General features: G+C 41.1%; 1 protein-coding gene across 1 annotated transcript in view; it reads left to right on the forward strand.

The window, feature by feature from the left end:
- Window positions 1-17894, forward strand: part of CACNA1B (calcium voltage-gated channel subunit alpha1 B) — a 221697-nt gene that overhangs the window by 172380 nt on the left and 31423 nt on the right. Inside the window, exons 30-36 of the mRNA XM_018565415.1 lie at window positions 684-794; window positions 1614-1697; window positions 11368-11484; window positions 11583-11648; window positions 12684-12775; window positions 13168-13318; window positions 14537-14664. Coding sequence (XP_018420917.1) covers window positions 684-794; window positions 1614-1697; window positions 11368-11484; window positions 11583-11648; window positions 12684-12775; window positions 13168-13318; window positions 14537-14664 — 749 coding nt within the window. The remainder of the gene's footprint in view (window positions 1-683; window positions 795-1613; window positions 1698-11367; window positions 11485-11582; window positions 11649-12683; window positions 12776-13167; window positions 13319-14536; window positions 14665-17894) is intronic.

Below are 17894 nucleotides of genomic sequence, written 5' to 3' on the forward strand. Positions count from 1 at the left end.
GGAAACTACATTTCTATGATTTTAATAGTGTGTCCTGTGTGTTCAAAATCATAGCTCTCCATACATGTAAAATAATTTGTTCAGTTCTTGTTAGCACTGCTACGGGCAAAGATATAGTATAACAAAAACACAGGGAAAGAATGGGAAGGAAAAATCTGAGGTCTAAATGATGGGAATTGACAAGAAAGCAGTCAGTCGTGTGTGGGGAGGAGGGTGTTACAGTTCTGTACTTCTGGATATCTATCATTGAGGGCCCATTCACACCACATCCAGATCATCTCCAGACCAGACCAGATTGTTTCCAGACCCAAAATGAATCCTAATGTATCCCTATGCTATTTCTGGCCTCTGTTCACACCAGTGCAGTCCATTCCAGACCAGACCAGAAAAATACTGCATGTCTCATTTTGTCTTGTTTGAAATGCACTGGAACTTCACACCATTTTCCGGACCAGAGCTGGTTCGGCAAATGGTGTGAACCTGCCCTTAAATATGGCTAGCACAGTAGCTAGCCAGTCGGGGGAGAAAAGGAGAATGTGTAGTAGTGGCATAGGTGCTTTATTTTTACTTTGTATTTTTCTATAGTTTATTTCAGTATAAACCTCTATATATAAGCAATTTGATTTTCTTCTCCTGAAAAGTGCCTTCATATTACCTTTTTTGACTCACTCTTGCTTTTTCAGTTTTATGGCGCATCAAGTACCTATGAAGAAATGTTGCGAGGCCTTAATATTATCTTCACATCCATGTTCTCGTTGGAATGTATCCTGAAAATTATCGCCTTTGGTGTTCTGGTATGAAAAGTACATCTGATATTTTCCTCTATTTTAATTCTTGCAGAAGGTTTCAAATATGTGTTAACCAAAGTTACATTGTAGTAAGGGGTTCTGAAAAATGTACCCCCCTCTCCCACCCTACCCACCAAACTTTTCTGTGTTGTCACTGAATAGAAATTGCGAAAGAAGAAAAAAAACCTGGTAGGGGTTCTAACCAGCCCTTCCCTTGCCTACCCAAAACGAAGGAAACTAAATTTCAGCTGGAGTTACACACTCTTGGAATCGCCTTCTTCTGTAATCAGCTCAATGCCTCTCCCAGTCAGCAAGCTCACTAGAATGTCTTGTCTCAATACATACAGAACAGTACGCAGATAATAGTCTGCAAAATGATATGCTATGGTGCTTGCAAAATATATACGGAAGACCCACTGGGCAACTTTTATATCACTCCAGCCATTACAGAATTCTCAGAGCAAATAAAAAATATACCTGGGTGGAGTAAGCAATGGATTCCACCTTACCAAATAACTGCTGAAATAGATTTTTCTTGGTTATGTCTGCTACTCCAAGTCCAAATAAAGGCATCTTCCCACACTTACACATTTACCCATAATGACCACTGGTCACCAAGGAAGGGCAAGGATTGCATTTATTTAGGGCATGAGTAGAAGCCCCTTGATTCAAAAACAGAATGTGGCCATCTTTGATTTGGAATCTGTTAGCTGTATTTTCCAAAAACATTTTCTTAATTAAGTTTTTTTTTTTTTAAAACAGAGCAATGCAGTTATGTGCAATATGTTTTTCCCTCTGTAAAAACATCTTCCATCTCTTGTGCAGAACTATTTGCGGGATGCTTGGAATGTGTTTGACTTTGTTACGGTCTTGGGAAGTATAACTGATATATTAGTAACGGAGATAGCGGTAAGTATGCAGATATTATGTGCTTCACCAATGAGTTGTGGAAACGGCAAAATGTCTATAGAACTGCAACACATTAACTCATGGGAAATATATGCAGCATTCTTTTGTTGGCTAAATCAGTTCTCTGTATTACAGTGAACCTACAGGCTTACAACCAATATATTTCAGCTTGGCCGATGGTCATTTTATCTTGACAGAGCTCTGCTGTGGAAGCCTTAAAAACTTCACGGTAAACCATAGCAACCAGTCAACTGCTGTCTTCCTTCATCCTGGCTGAAATATGGTTGCCAAAGGTTACTGTGCTTTACTGCTGATTGACACATGTTATTAAATATACTAAGCTTTAGGGGAAATGTTTAATGTTGTTGTGGTGTTCTAGTATATAAAAATTAATCACATCTGACTGTATGAGCTGTCTATAATTTTCACTACAAGTGTCCTTATTGCTGCACACATGTGGAGCAAACGGCAACCGCACTGATCAATTTATAACTAGCTTTCAAAGTAAGGTGGGCATGGAAGGACTTTACACAGTACAAACACAAAAGGTTTCCAGCACACTTACCACACTTTTAAAGTAAGGGGCACTTGGAAGAGCTTGCATTAAAAACAATATTTGTAAAATATGTGGACGCCACACAGGCCTCATCAAGGCTCATATGTGTAGTGTGGTCCTTACTCTAATCTATGAGAGCCTCCATCTAAAGGTGCCCATACACCTTGGGATTATTGTACGATAATCGCGGGAAATCCCGCGATCATACGATAATCGCAAGGTGTATGGAAGGCGTGCGACCTCTGCTACTGTAAGGTCGCACGACTTTTGTCTTACATGCATGTGCGAAAACCCGCCTAGAATCGTACGATTGTCGGCGGGTTTGTGGCATGCTCGTAAGACAAATGCCGAACAAGCCCATGTGCGCAAGCGCACACTGCCCGTTCAGCATTGCAGTCATCGGAAGCCCGCCCCCCTGGGGGGCGGGCTTGCGATGATCGCAAGTACGATCTGCCTGTCCAAGATGGGCAGATCGTACGTTTTTTTAATTACCTTGCAATCATCGCAAGACAAAAGTCTTGCGATGGTTGTAAGGTGTATAGGCACCTTAAGAGCATATATAGCAAAGGACAAATTGGGTGCAGGTTTGCCTGGAGGCAGCCCATTCCTTCTTAAAGGCACAGGGACACACCTGAAGCCCAGCAGATCCCAATGGCAGCTGAACCTCCCAGTGTGCCCCCACATCAAATCCAATAAGTGAAGCACATAGCAAATGCACTCATCAATTCATAACTAGCTTTTAAAGTAAGGTGCACATGGAAGAACTTACACAGTACAAACACAACATTTTTCCAGCACACTTATCAGCTAGCCTGCATTGTGCACACGTTACAAATCATCGAACCAGAAAAAAGAAATCCCCTGTGTACTCACTGTTTTGCTGATCTGCAGCATGTGTTATCCTGAAAATGATTGTGTGTCTATTTGTCTTTTGATTACTGCATTTCAATATTAATATGAAGTCAATGCAAAGTTTATATTATGTTATTGTATAGTATGGGGTATGAGATTAGTTAGACCTATTTTTAATAGTAACTCTCAAGCAACCAGAAACTACATTTATCCGGGATCTATCAATCCCCGTGGATGCCGGATAACGAGGAGTTTACTGTACTTGTGGCACCATCATACACTCTGTAAGAGTTGGAACAAGAGGCTGGAGTATGTGGAAAAAAGTGTCTTATGGCTTTCAGGTGAAAACACATGGGCATTGTTTTTCTTAATAGTCAAACACTAGTCTGAAAAGCATCCAATTTAGTATGACTAAAAAAGCACTGAGCAGCCGTCCTAATGTTCCGTTAAACATCAGCCAGTGGCGGTTTTGGGGCATTAAATACAGATCTTCTGGATGTACTGCCTTACCAAGCTTCTACCAGGCTTTAGCAAGCTAATACTAACCTCAGTTTGACTACTAGGCTGACCTCTGGGAGGCTCAGTAAATACCAGCTGGATGTAATGCTCTGCAGGCTAGTGTTTACAAGATGAAATGAAAAAAATCAATGTGCTGTTGATTTTATGCAACCTTTTGGTGATTGTCACTCATTTGTACATCCCTCGTTAAAGGATTTGAGAAATGTGCAGCAGGCTGATTATTGTAGGCGGGTTATCTTGTTGTATTATTGGTCAGTGAGGATGAAGCCTTAACACTGCTATTCTTCCCCCCTTCCTGGTTACTAATTGCCTTGTAATTTGCATAGTTAATCGGCATGCAAATAACAAGGGCAGCATCACTCATCTCCATGAAAACGCTTTTGTGTCCCAGGAAAATTCCATCAAGACCTCTGCATTATCTGAATGTTAAAGGACCAGTACATTTAAAAGACAACTACTCTCTATTATTAATATTATTTTTTATTTATGACCATTTCCCAGCGTTGCACAAAGTCGAACATATAGCTAAAGGCCCTGCCCATAGAATGTTTGTATGCAAGTACCATGTTGAGCACATTTGAATTAATACTGCAGTGTAATTTATCATTTGACCTTAAGAAGTGAAATAGTTACTTTTCCATATTATTGTACTAACTATAAATATGTATAGATTAACCCCTTGACAGTGCTCTCAGTGTCTTAGTACAATAGCTCAGTCTCTTTTAATAACTGTTGAGATAAGATGTCAGCCACACAGGAAATGCATTGATTTCAGTAGGTCAGTCAACCATAAACTTGCATTGTGGGGAAGGAGCAGTAAAGCACACCCATTGTGTAGCACTGCAAAACAGGAAGCAGAGCCGGATTGTGTAACAAATATGGCTGCTTTCATTTACATCTACAGTATAGTTACAATCTATGCATAGAAACCAGTTGTGTTTTAAATTTTAGCACACATGAACATTATTTATACCAAGCTAATCGTTTCTACACATAAAAAAAATTATACAGCTTGTTGGAGCAAAATAATTGTGCATGGTCTTGAAAATATCATTCGAATAAAGATCTTTTTCTTGGCCAAATCTTCTGACTCCAGCCAAAATCAGTTAAAAGAGAACTATGGGATAAGTGTTTTTCCCCATAGTTCTCTTAAGGGTCACGGGAGGACATATACTAGCGTATATGTCCTTTGGGACATATACCCAAAGCTCAGTATATCGCAAGCTACAGCTCTCGGTATACTGAGACCGCCACAGCATGGAGAGATCCCGACATTACTGTCACCCAGTTGCGTGAGTGACAGCTGGCTCTGCCTATTTATAGGCAGAGCCAGCTGTACCCGCCCCCTCCCCATCCGTTCCTACAGTCAGCGCTGGAGGATCGGAGTGGGGGAATTTCTGCAGGGAGCCGTGACTGACAATCACGGCTCTCTGCAGGGACATGATCGAGAAGTGAGCAAGCGACGGTATGTGTTCGCTCACTTCCCGATCTATTGAGCCGACGTGTGACAGTCTCATTGTCACACGTCGGCTCGAACTATGAGGTTGAGTGATTTTCACTCACCTCATAGTTCTCTTTTAATTATGCTGGCACAATTTGACTAGCTGTATGTTCCATAGAACTAGTGGGTAGATGGCTTCAATACTAACTTATCTTGGGATATCAATAGCAATCAGAGAAGGCTTGAATAATCTTCCATCCAAGAGAGATCAGCCATAGAACATCTGCTGCATAAACATGAAATCGTTCTTATAAAATACCTGACTTTTTACACCTACATCTGAAAAAAAGGGTATTAATTAATCTTTTATCTAAACTAACTTCCAATTTAGGTATTGCTGGTCCTTTCATTTAGACCTATTGTATGTTGCACAATTGAGGGCCTCTAGCTGTGGAGGTCCACCAACTCCCAGCTTACCATAAAGAAAGGTAAAACTTGGACGTGTGGTTCCTCTGCAGCTGGTAATTTATAAATTGGTGACAGCAGACAATATCGCGTGCAAGCACATTACATTCTGTATTACAGAGCGATGTGACTTTCCATAGGACACATGCTAAAACCTCTTCCATTACTTATTCTTCCCCACAAAGCCTTAGTATGCTAATTACAAAGATAACGGATGCTTAATGGGTCGCAGAGAAAAAGTTTAATTACCGTATTGGGATGAAAGAACGTTAATCTCGTTTGTAAGAGGATTTGCTGACACATCAGTGGGGAGGGTTTGGGTTTCAGAAAATTTTTGGCGTAATAAATGGAAAACATTTCCTTATTATAAATGGGACTCGTTATCACGAACAGCTTCTCTGGAAAAAAAAAAATGGAACCATTTCTGATAGGGGGTGAGATGCTAACAACCCTGTCCTCACTGGGTCTGCTAAAAAACAGGCAGCTATTGCAGTGGAACAGAGACTTCCCATGATGTCTAGGTTTTCATGAAAGTATTTTGAGTGTGCTGTTTCATACTTTCCCTCTCCAGACTGTGGGTGGCTGTCACATAGGTCAAAGACCTACATAGAATATTTAGGCTGGTGCAATAGCAGCTTAGATCAAAATCCAAACTCACGGTTTTCTCGTATGGATGCTGGGACAAGATATAATATCTGTCAAAGCTCTGAGCCCTGTTCTGTTACACACAACACCGAGTAGTCCACTGTTAAATGTGATATTAAAAGTCTGGGCAGCAAAAAATAAATAACTTTGTGAAAAGTATTTTTCAAGTTCCCTTTTGCTTGTTCAGGATCCTCTGTTTCAGTTGCAAAGGTTAAGAGATATCTCGTACAGTGACAAAGGGATTGTTGTACAATGTCCAGTGAGAGCTCCAAACAAAATGTTCAAGGTCCATATTTCTTTATTATTAGTACTAGTACACAGCAGGATAACACAATACAGCCAACGTGTTTGGGGGCCCAAAAGGATCTCCCCCTTCTTCAGGGCTCAGATGTGGTAAATGGTTCAGAGATCACCGAAAATAATAATTACTCTGTAAGTTACAAGAGCCATGAAAAAACAATGTGTCTGTGTGAGCATGACTCAGTATAAAATTTGAAAATTTTTCTAAGGATCAAAGGGATACTTCAAAAGCTTTCAAAGGGGTAAGAGAACAAGCAGGTAATAAATAGTATTTGCAGCGCTGATGCTTTCACTGCCCTGCCTAATGCTGGCCACACAAGCATGCATTCTATCATTTGATGTATGGATGGAACCCTCAAAAAAATCAATCATTTTTCAGCATTGAATTGAACATGAGAATGATTAGATTGTTCGGAAAAATCCTGCTGTTTTGGGGAATAATCCCTTGATAAATTAATTGAAATTTCCAGTCAAGGCGAACAATCGCTCTTGGCACAGAATTTGGTTTTTAACAGTTCCGTGCTCATGTTGAATCAAGTAATCACTTTCAAAATTTGATTGATTAAATGGTCGGGGTCAATTGGTTGGTCCAGTGAAAAATAAATGCCTATATGGCTATTATTACAACATCACATTTTTCAGAAAGTTGGAAAGATGCTTTGAAAGGTCAGTCTACATAGAACAGATGCTTCTGTTATGGTGCCAGTTGGCGAGCTGAATTACCAAGGGACTTCTTATATTTTTTGTCCCTGGGTCTAGTTCTTCCCTGCATCAAACACATTATTCATTACTCCCGCTGTATTCTCTAAAAATGTAGCATGAATTGAAAAGGTTCTCCAAGGAAGATGAGACCCCATCTTAATTGGTGCAGCAGATAGGTGGAGCTGGGTACTCCAGCTGGGAATATGGAGACCTCATTAGTCCCAGAGAAATAACGTATAGGAAACCTAGAGGTCAATCAATCACTCAACCGCCGTCTGTGGGAAGGATTTTATTCTGTTTACTGTTCCACAGCAATATGTATTTTTGTATTTTTAGTATTTTGTATTTCTCGAGCCATGAACCCGATTTGAAAATATGGTTGAAAAGCTATATTTTTACTTGCAATCATCAAACTTATTTGTCTTATGATCTGTTTTATTTAATTCATCTCTTCTTTTGTGTGCGTACATGGTCTTGGTGTTCGTGTTCTTTATTTTATATTTTTTCTTTTTTTTATTTATTTCACGGCCTGCCGAATCATGCTATTCAATCAACATACAATGCGGGATAATCTCAACCTTCCCCCCAAAAATACCCACTGTCTCTGTATGTTGTATTACCTTCAACTCTCGTGTACCAAAATCACCCATGACAACCTCATACCTAGAACACGGTTGGTTCCGTTTTTACCAATCTTAATTTTTTTTTTTGTTATGTTTTGCATCCTGCCCTTCCTCTGATGTCTCTGCTTGCTTATGGATGAGTTTTTGCTCTGTAGCTCCAAGAAGGTGGTTTAATTGAGCAATTCCAGGGGGATTTTTTCAATACTTCTTTTTGTTTACAAAGACAACACACCATGGATAATTAAAAAATTCCTCATCTTTCAGCAGCAAAAGACCAAAAACTAACAAGGAAAAAAAGTTCACACGCTTGAGTTGGTTTACTTACAAGAATTTACATGTACAAAAATGAACACATACTATTCCTTGCAGCTTAACATTAACTAGTTTAAGAATTTAGTTATGGTGATATTGACATTTGCCCAATGAAAAGGAATTTTTTTTTTTTTTTACTAGAAGGTGTTTTGGATAAGACAAGTTGATGGGAGGGGGACATGAAGACACTGCCATAAAAATGTGATGACTTAAGTTAACTGGCATAGGTTTTTTTAAAATTAGGATAATTAGCTGCAGTATATTTTGTAAAATGAACTAAACCCTAATTAGGACCACCGAACCAAAGCACCCAAGGCCAACTGTTTAAGGGTAGACATTACTTATTTACCCCCAAGAAACATAAAATACAGCATATAAAATAGGTAAATCATGAAGTGTCTGTCAGCGTGTTGCTGCCTGAATAACTATAACGTACAACCAATTCACTAAAAAACAGGGGTGCTGTACTGCCATGTTGCAAAGTTTTGCCATTCATTAAGTAAAACAAGCCCCATAATGAAGTACAGAGCCACTGCCCAAGGCCTTTACTTAAAACTGGCTACCTTCACCCATGTGTTTTTGCTGCTTGAAAGATTGATGCATTAAAGATGTTTGTTGTTTTTTTGGCATTGCTCAGTTCACATCTTCTCAGACCTTCCTCAGCCTGAATGCCTTCTCTTCTCGAGCAAAAGGGGAACAGGATTCACTGCTTGTTGACATTCCCCACTTATATTTGTAAAGCAACAAACAGGAAAATCAATAAGGATTTAATCATACTGGACTCTTGGCAAATGTATGCATTTTTGCTTGTTTCTGCAAGTGCATTTTTTGTGTATTTTCAAAGACCCTATTTAATACACGAGTTAAAAATGCATGTTAGTGGAAGAAAAATGCATCATGTAAGATTTTTCTACAGTCCACCTCAATGCCAAAGCAAGAGATTTTCTTATGGCAGCACATTTTGCTCGCTGTGGAAAATGATGCAACATGCGTGACACCATCTAATGTGAATGAGACCAGAGAAAGCATTTAATGGTAAGAAAGGGCCTTTCAAGACTAAAAGTTTAATTAATTCACATTGATAGTTTTAGATTTGTCTAGACAGCAGTGACACCTGTTCTTCTGCATGCCATCTCAGCCACTGCATGGAGCAATGCAAGCGGGTTTACTGTGGGAGATCATGTGACTCAGCTTTGGAGTTACAAAAATTTGGTTTTATTGACAAAGATGTCACCCCTGAAGAATGCCCTTGCTAGATACTTAAAACGGATTAGTATACATTTTTTAAACACAATGAGGGTACATTAGACCAATAGACTTGTTTATTAAAGAAGATTTAGTGACTATTCCAGACTTATGTATAATATGTGATGGGCCTGTGGCTTTTACCTACATTTCTGGCACAATGTATCTGCTTAGTAACTTTCTGAGCATATCCTAAATCTTCAGGTCAATTTGTGGTCCTGAAAACTATGGCATCTGCTTGACGTCACCAATCTGAGTAGCCCTTCGTGACCAACATATTGGTACATCCCAGGAACTCCCACACTTCTTTAGCAACAGCACCTCTACTTCAGACCTTTATAGTTGACATGGCTGAAGTCACCACAGGTGGATGCAAACGTGTTAGTATGAGATCATTAGCCCATTGTAATGAAGCCCTCATTCCCTGAATGAAAGTTATGCTTTTAAAATTTCCCACTTGAACTATTTCACAGATGTGTTGGATAATATCAAAGGTGTCATTAACTGTGTTCATTTTAAAGTGGAGCTCTAACCTACACACAGCACAGGCCTCCAGTTTTGTTGGTATTGCAAAAATTCAAAAGCTTAGGTCTTCAGAGACTCTATTGGCTTTTTCTGACAAAATGCAGGTCTACATAATGTGTAAGTTGCAGGACCTCTTTAAAGCATCAAATTTAGTTCATGATGGTTTGTTTTGCTGTCTCCTCCTCATATTTGTCATAGTTACTATTTCCATCCCATTCTCTTCTCAGTTTCCTTTTTTCATGCATCTCTTGTGATCACCCTTGCTTTGCTTTTCCCTTCAGATTGCAGCCTGTGGGCTTGCTATGCTTGTGCTTCTAATACTCAGCTACAAAGAATGTGCGAGATGGCACCAGGGGTTATGTGCGAGTAGCATGCCATGGTCTGGGAAAAGGGGGTCTAAAGGACCCCAGAGAATGAGAGCTCTTGTTTACAAGCTTCAGGAATAAGAACCTCTGGAACATGAAATATGTTGAGTCTAAAGCCGGCCATATGCAATAATATATTATGTTATAGTGCATGTGAATGGTTGGTGAAGAACTCTAAAAAAAAAAACTTTTATCAGAAGTCACCTGGTTGGGTCGAATGTTTTTATGCAATTTTTCTTAGCATTTCTAGAATTTGGAGCAGCTGTTCATTGCTATTCTACTTCTCTTACAACAACCAAAAGCACAAGAGGCTTATTCACCAAGATGAAGAGCAAAAGACACTAAGCCACGGCCACCAATCGAAGTTCATGTAATCTGCCTATAGCAAACCAAAATTAGATTGTTGTGAGCGTGTGCATTGTCCAAATTTTTATGAAGTTTTGCAATGCTTATTCCCCAAAAATGCTTGCTATTGCAGTGGGGGATCTTTTCTGACAGTTGAGACTCTTATGAATTACCATCAGTACCCATATATGACTAATTTAAAACCCCAAATACATTCCATTGTTGTCAAGAGTCTCTATATTGATTAAACTTGCCCCCTTTTTCATAAGGTCCTGGTAATACCTTTATGGAAGACCAAAATTGTACAACTTAAACCCATAACTTGACTCAGCACCTACCATATTTGAGATCTGAAACCCAATTCATACACATTGTAAATTGGCTGGCTTTGGTTATCTTTTAATTTTTTTTGTTAATAACCGTTCCTATGAAAACTGATTGCTCTATGGGCGCAGAGTATGTCCATAGCATGCCCTATACAAATAATGTGTCATTTTTCGATTGTTGGTCTGATTGCTAACAACTGATGAGCACTTTCTGTGTTTGGTCACCTTAAGAGTAGGAGAAGCAGAAAGAATATTTGCATGTGTCTGAGTCCTGGTTCTACCTTCTGGTATGTGGACACTAAGCAAGCTGCAAGTTTTGTGCTTGACTTTGGAATGGAGTGATTTGGGCTTGGCTTTTTCTTTGCTGATGGGACTCAATGTGGAATTGTATCCCGAAATGTTGACCTTGCTTTCTGTTGAATCAATTTAATGTTTTTTACCCGACATAGGAAAATTTCATCAATCTGAGTTTCCTAAGATTATTTCGAGCTGCCCGACTGATTAAGTTGCTACGTCAAGGTTACACCATCCGCATCCTTCTGTGGACTTTTGTGCAGTCATTCAAGGTCAGGAATTTTAACAGTGGTATAAAAAGTAACTTTCTTTTATTAAATTAAGAAAACATATTTTGAGTAACCATGAGAGGTATTCCTTTTGTCCGCAGGCCTTGCCGTATGTCTGCCTCCTTATTGCAATGCTGTTTTTCATCTACGCCATTATTGGTATGCAGGTAAGCACTCAAGAGCTAATCAGTGTTTTCAAGTAAAAAAAATAAAATACCTTCAGCTGTCAACTCTCAGCTTCTTGTTAAAGGTAGGCAAGGATTTTCATCTCCTACCCCAGTGGTTCCCAAAATTGTGAGCCATTGCGTGCCTTTAACCAGCACTTGGGAGCACTTGTTTCTCCTGCTGATACCAACAGGGGGACACTATTCCTTCCACTGACACCAATGATGGCACACTTTTTATCCCACTGACATCAACAATGGGACATTATTCTTCCCATTGACACCAATGGGGCACTATTCCTCCCTCTGACACCAATTCTTCTCACTTACACCAAGGGTGGGGGATTATCTCTTCTACTGGCACCAACCATAGGACACTATTCTTCCCACTGATACCAATGATGGGGCACTATTCCTTCCACTGACACAAACAACAAGTTATTATTCCTCCTCTCACTAACCACTGGTGCTGGGCTATTTTTTACTCCCACTGCTCACAACCCCAGGGGCATTTTTCTGCTCCCAATGACCTCCAAGCCTTAAGCTGTGTTTACTCCCACAGACCATGGGCATTTTCTTATCCCACAGTCTGCCCCCCCCCAAGGTTTGAAGGACCCTGAACTGGTCCTTCTTTTAGAAAGTCTGGGGGGCCTTACCCCATGGAAATTCAGTGCCTGTTGTATGGTCATTGTCCTTTTATGGGTTGTAGGACAATCCAGATGATTGTTAGGCACCACACTGTTAAATTGGTGGAAATGTTTTTTGATCTGCTTAAAGATTGTAGAGACTGTTTGTCCCTGGTGAATATTGTTTCCCAATGCAGTTGTGCAGGTATGTGAGAGTCGAGCCTTCTCACACGGGCCATACTTCATTCTGAAGGTGGGGTCATCCTAAGGAAGGACCTTGGGATTATTCAGTGCATATCTCCACATGCATATCAACTAGTTATTCTCCTTTCAGAACTGTCTCTTTATGTGAAAGTGGTAATAATGTTGTGTATATTTCTTGTTATTGTTAGAGGTCTCTATTTATATTCAGGTGTTTGGGAACATTGCTTTGTCTGATGATAGCGCCATCAACCGCCACAATAACTTCCGCACCTTCTTTCAAGCATTGATGCTCCTGTTTAGGTAAGGTTTATATTTGGGTTTAGAGCCTCTGACAAGGGTTAAAATTAGGGTTAACACCTCTGACAGGTTTTTATTGCCCTCCTCCCTCTGCTGTTTCCCTTTACTTGGTCAAGGCAGGAAGTGAGACCAAATCTCTTTAAAGTGAGGAAAAATCCCTCCATCAGTTGTCATCAAACAAATATGATTACTCTTAATTTTCACACTCTTATCTTTTCACTTGAATAAGAATATTTTGTTCATTTAGTGTTCTTTGTTCTACAATATATGTTTCCATTTACTGTGTTATCTGATATTTGTGCCCCCAGTGCAATATCTCCCTCTCTACAAGCTTTTGCTCCCTTTTAGATAACCTTTTGTATGTCAACATGGACTTGTTCTGACCCTCTCTGTAGGAGTGCCACTGGCGAGGGCTGGCATGAGATCATGCTGTCCTGTCTCAGTAACAGACCTTGTGACTCGCGCTCCGGTAACCACACAGCTGAATGCGGAAGTGACTTTGCATATTTCTACTTTGTCTCCTTCATCTTCCTCTGCTCTTTCCTGGTAAGTGGGGTTTTGGATGGGGGTTACACTTTTCAATCTTGCTTGGAAAGTGTATAAATTCATGTCTATATTGTTGTTTCAAATTATTGTATGTTATTTGAATAAACATTTATTACAAGGTGTCTCCAGTAGCCTTAGGGCTCTTTCACATGTGTGTCAAAACCAGGTGTTTGAGACACGTTTTTAACGCCTTTCTGCCACCTATTAACGCCCATGTGTGATAAAACAATCGCAACCGCCCAGTACAGTACACACATGGGCGTCAGCATTGCGTCAAAAAATAGAGTGCATGTCGAGTCCTGGAGGCATTGCTACTGGAACAATGCCTCCTTTAAGTCTATTGAACCACCTTTTAACGCTTGTTTAACACTTTCTAGAGCGCTAACAAGGCATTTAACAAGCGTTGCACAGGTGGTTTTGCAATAGGAGGGGCCCCAAGTTAAATAGTTAAAACAAAAAAGTGTGTGGGATCCTTTTAGGTCTGGTCGGAAAGTTAGGAGGGACCCCCCAGTAAAAAAACATTTTTAACAAGTGCCTGGGGTTCCCCCCAAAAATAATACCAGGCCCTTTAGGTGCAACATGCAGTCCCCCCTAATATTCACTTCAGACTCTTGATCCGAGCACAGGCCTGGCAGGGCAGGGGAGGGGAGGATGACATATTAAAATTATTTTTAGCATTATTTTATAATTTTATCATTTTTTGGGGGGGCAGGGCATTTTTGACTCCTCCCTAATGCCTTGCAAATGACTGCCGAATGTCTTGTTAATGCTATAGGCGCGTTAATGAGCGTTGATCATGCTGTAAATTCTCAACACACATGTAAAAGAGCCCTTCATTTGCACACCATGTTTGGCTTCCTACGTTCTTGTTGGCAGCCTGTGTAAACCAATAAAGAAGTTCCTATCGCCATCCTTTTCCCTGACTCTTTCTATTTTCTATTCTTAGCAAAACAGATGTAGAAAAATCTTGCAGTGAGTTCCTGCTGGTTGCAAGTAGCAAATATGAAAAGTAAAAGTTTTTATGTACCTAGTTAAAGGGTAATACTTATGTGAGTATAGTACTAGCCATAACAATACATTGGCTTTAGTGTGAGGGAAGGCTTACATTGGCCATGAGAGGATGAGGTCCCCCCCCCCAAAAAAAAAAAGTAATAAAAAAATTCAGTATTTTGAGGATATTTTCATCTGACCTTTTTTCTCTTCTCTCATCCCGAGTAGATGCTCAATCTCTTTGTGGCTGTCATCATGGATAATTTTGAGTATTTAACACGAGACTCCTCCATTCTGGGTCCACATCACCTCGATGAGTTCATCCGGGTTTGGGCAGAGTACGATCCAGCTGCTTGGTACGTAAAAAAAAAGGGAGAGTGACCTCTTTAAAACATTTATTTTACAATTTTTTAAAGTGACACTAAACTCAGGAGTTAAACCCAAAAAATGCATTCAAGTACCTTAGCTATTAACCTTCGTTAACATGGCCACTGTCAGCAGGGCAGCCATCAGAAATGTTGGGGCCCCTAACACAGCTTTAGGCCTGGGCCCCAGGGCCAAAGTAAGACCATCACGGGCCTAGTGCTGAAGATAAAACAATCGCAACCGCCCAGTACAGTACACACATGGGCGTCAGCATTGCGTCAAAAAATAGAGTGCATGTCGAGTCCTGGAGGCATTGCTACTGGAACAATGCCTCCTTTAAGTCTATTGAACCACCTTTTAACGCTTGTTTAACACTTTCTAGAGCGCTAACAAGGCATTTAACAAGCGTTGCACAGGTGGTTTTGCAATAGGAGGGGCCCCAAGTTAAATAGTTAAAACAAAAAAGTGTGTGGGATCCTTTTAGGTCTGGTCGGAAAGTTAGGAGGGACCCCCCAGTAAAAAAACATTTTTAACAAGTGCCTGGGGTTCCCCCCAAAAATAATACCAGGCCCTTTAGGTGCAACATGCAGTCCCCCCTAATATTCACTTCAGACTCTTGATCCGAGCACAGGCCTGGCAGGGCAGGGGAGGGGAGGATGACATATTAAAATTATTTTTAGCATTATTTTATAATTTTATCATTTTTTGGGGGGGCAGGGCATTTTTGACTCCTCCCTAATGCCTTGCAAATGACTGCCGAATGTCTTGTTAATGCTATAGGCGCGTTAATGAGCGTTGATCATGCTGTAAATTCTCAACACACATGTAAAAGAGCCCTTCATTTGCACACCATGTTTGGCTTCCTACGTTCTTGTTGGCAGCCTGTGTAAACCAATAAAGAAGTTCCTATCGCCATCCTTTTCCCTGACTCTTTCTATTTTCTATTCTTAGCAAAACAGATGTAGAAAAATCTTGCAGTGAGTTCCTGCTGGTTGCAAGTAGCAAATATGAAAAGTAAAAGTTTTTATGTACCTAGTTAAAGGGTAATACTTATGTGAGTATAGTACTAGCCATAACAATACATTGGCTTTAGTGTGAGGGAAGGCTTACATTGGCCATGAGAGGATGAGGTCCCCCCCCCCAAAAAAAAAAAGTAATAAAAAAATTCAGTATTTTGAGGATATTTTCATCTGACCTTTTTTCTCTTCTCTCATCCCGAGTAGATGCTCAATCTCTTTGTGGCTGTCATCATGGATAATTTTGAGTATTTAACACGAGACTCCTCCATTCTGGGTCCACATCACCTCGATGAGTTCATCCGGGTTTGGGCAGAGTACGATCCAGCTGCTTGGTACGTAAAAAAAAAGGGAGAGTGACCTCTTTAAAACATTTATTTTACAATTTTTTAAAGTGACACTAAACTCAGGAGTTAAACCCAAAAAATGCATTCAAGTACCTTAGCTATTAACCTTCGTTAACATGGCCACTGTCAGCAGGGCAGCCATCAGAAATGTTGGGGCCCCTAACACAGCTTTAGGCCTGGGCCCCAGGGCCAAAGTAAGACCATCACGGGCCTAGTGCTGAGGATTTCGGTGGGCCTTTTGGTGGAAATGTCGAAGGTCACCAGGGCCCTCTTCCTCCGATCCGGGCTGTGATTTGTAGTCTCTCTACAGCTTGGAGTCAGTGGTGGAGCGCCATGGCCCGGCTGTAGCTGTGAGTCTGGTAGAACTGCTACTGACTCCAAGTTGTAGAGAGAGACTACCAATCTCAGCAATACATTATACAGCAATGCAGAATACTATGAAGCTACATACCCTGTGGTGTTCCTGCGGGTTCATTGTCTGATGTCTCCAGGGTCTCAGGAGGGTTTTGTGGGGTTTCAGGGGGGGTGTGCGGGCTCCCTGGTGGCCAGTGCGGGCTCTCAAGCCGTGTTCATTTCCTCGGCTAAAGTTTTTTGCCCGTTTTTCAGTGATAAAAAAGAAATTAAAGAGTAGTTAATAGGACGAAAACGATTTTCGTCCGGTACCCAATTTTCGACAATGTTCTCCTCCCCACTGGTGCTGGCTGCAGAGGTCTGTGTCCCTCTTAATCCCCGCTGCTCTCCCCGCCGGTATCGGCAAAGGCAGTGGGAACACAGACCAATGCACCTGGCACAAGCAGGGAAGAAAGACTGTCACTGCATTCCCCCACTGCTCCCCCTCTTACCTCCGCTGCTGCCCATTCCTCCTTTGCCCGCCTTGTTCCTCCTTCTCTGGCCACCCAGTTCCTCCTTCTCTGGCCACCCCGTTCTCTTCTGCCCCGTTCCTCCTCTTCTGGCGGCGTTCTATCACCGGTGTCAAGTCTCCAATCAGCAGCTGGAAACAATAGCCAGCCTGCTATTGGATATTTTAAATTGCAATATCAGGCTGGCTATTGCACCCACCCACTGCCTGCTGTCAATCAGCAGAAGAGGACCTGATGGGGAACTTTCTCCTTCAGTTCCCTCCTCTGCTGATTGACAGCAGGCGGGTACAATAGCCAGCCTGCTATTGCAATTTAAAATAAGCAATAAGAGGCTGGCTATTGCTGCCAGCCTGTCAACACAGCAGCTAAATGCCTGCTGTGTTGACATTCAGCTCCCTCAGCAGCTGAATCCAGTGAAGGAGAAAGGAGAACCCATCACCTCCAATGTGCCATCAGATAGGGGCCTGTGAGTTAAATAAAATGAAAAAATACTCCAGGGATATATAATGAAATGAATTTGGAAATGCTAGAGAATTGCATAAATTACACTAAAAGTAAACCTATTAGATTTTAGTCGACTAAAACAAAACTTAATATGATTACTAAATGCGACTAAAAATTTATTTTCGTCAAAACACACACACACTTTGGGCGGTCAGTGCGGTTGTCAGTGTGGGCTTTGGGCAGTCAGTGCGGACTCTGGGAAGTCAGTGCGGGCTCAGTGTGGTCAGTGCAGTGGTCAGTGCGGCCTCTTGGCGGTCAGTGCGGCCTCTGGCCAGCTCCTGGGCGGTCAGTGCGGCCTCTGGGCGGCTCCTGGGCGGTCAGTACGGCCCCTGTGCGGTCATTCATTTAAAAAGTAAAGATCCACACAGTGTGTCTGCCATTGGTAATGCATTTGATCATATTGTATGTTGTTCATATAGGATGATCAGATGCACGGCCAATGGCAGACAGACTGTGTGGACCTTTATTTTTTAAATTCAAGAGGACAGCAGCC

Source organism: Nanorana parkeri, unplaced genomic scaffold (assembly GCF_000935625.1).
Source record: "Nanorana parkeri isolate BGI_ZX_2015 unplaced genomic scaffold, ASM93562v1 scaffold845, whole genome shotgun sequence".
NCBI classification, from domain to species: Eukaryota; Metazoa; Chordata; class Amphibia; order Anura; family Dicroglossidae; genus Nanorana; species Nanorana parkeri.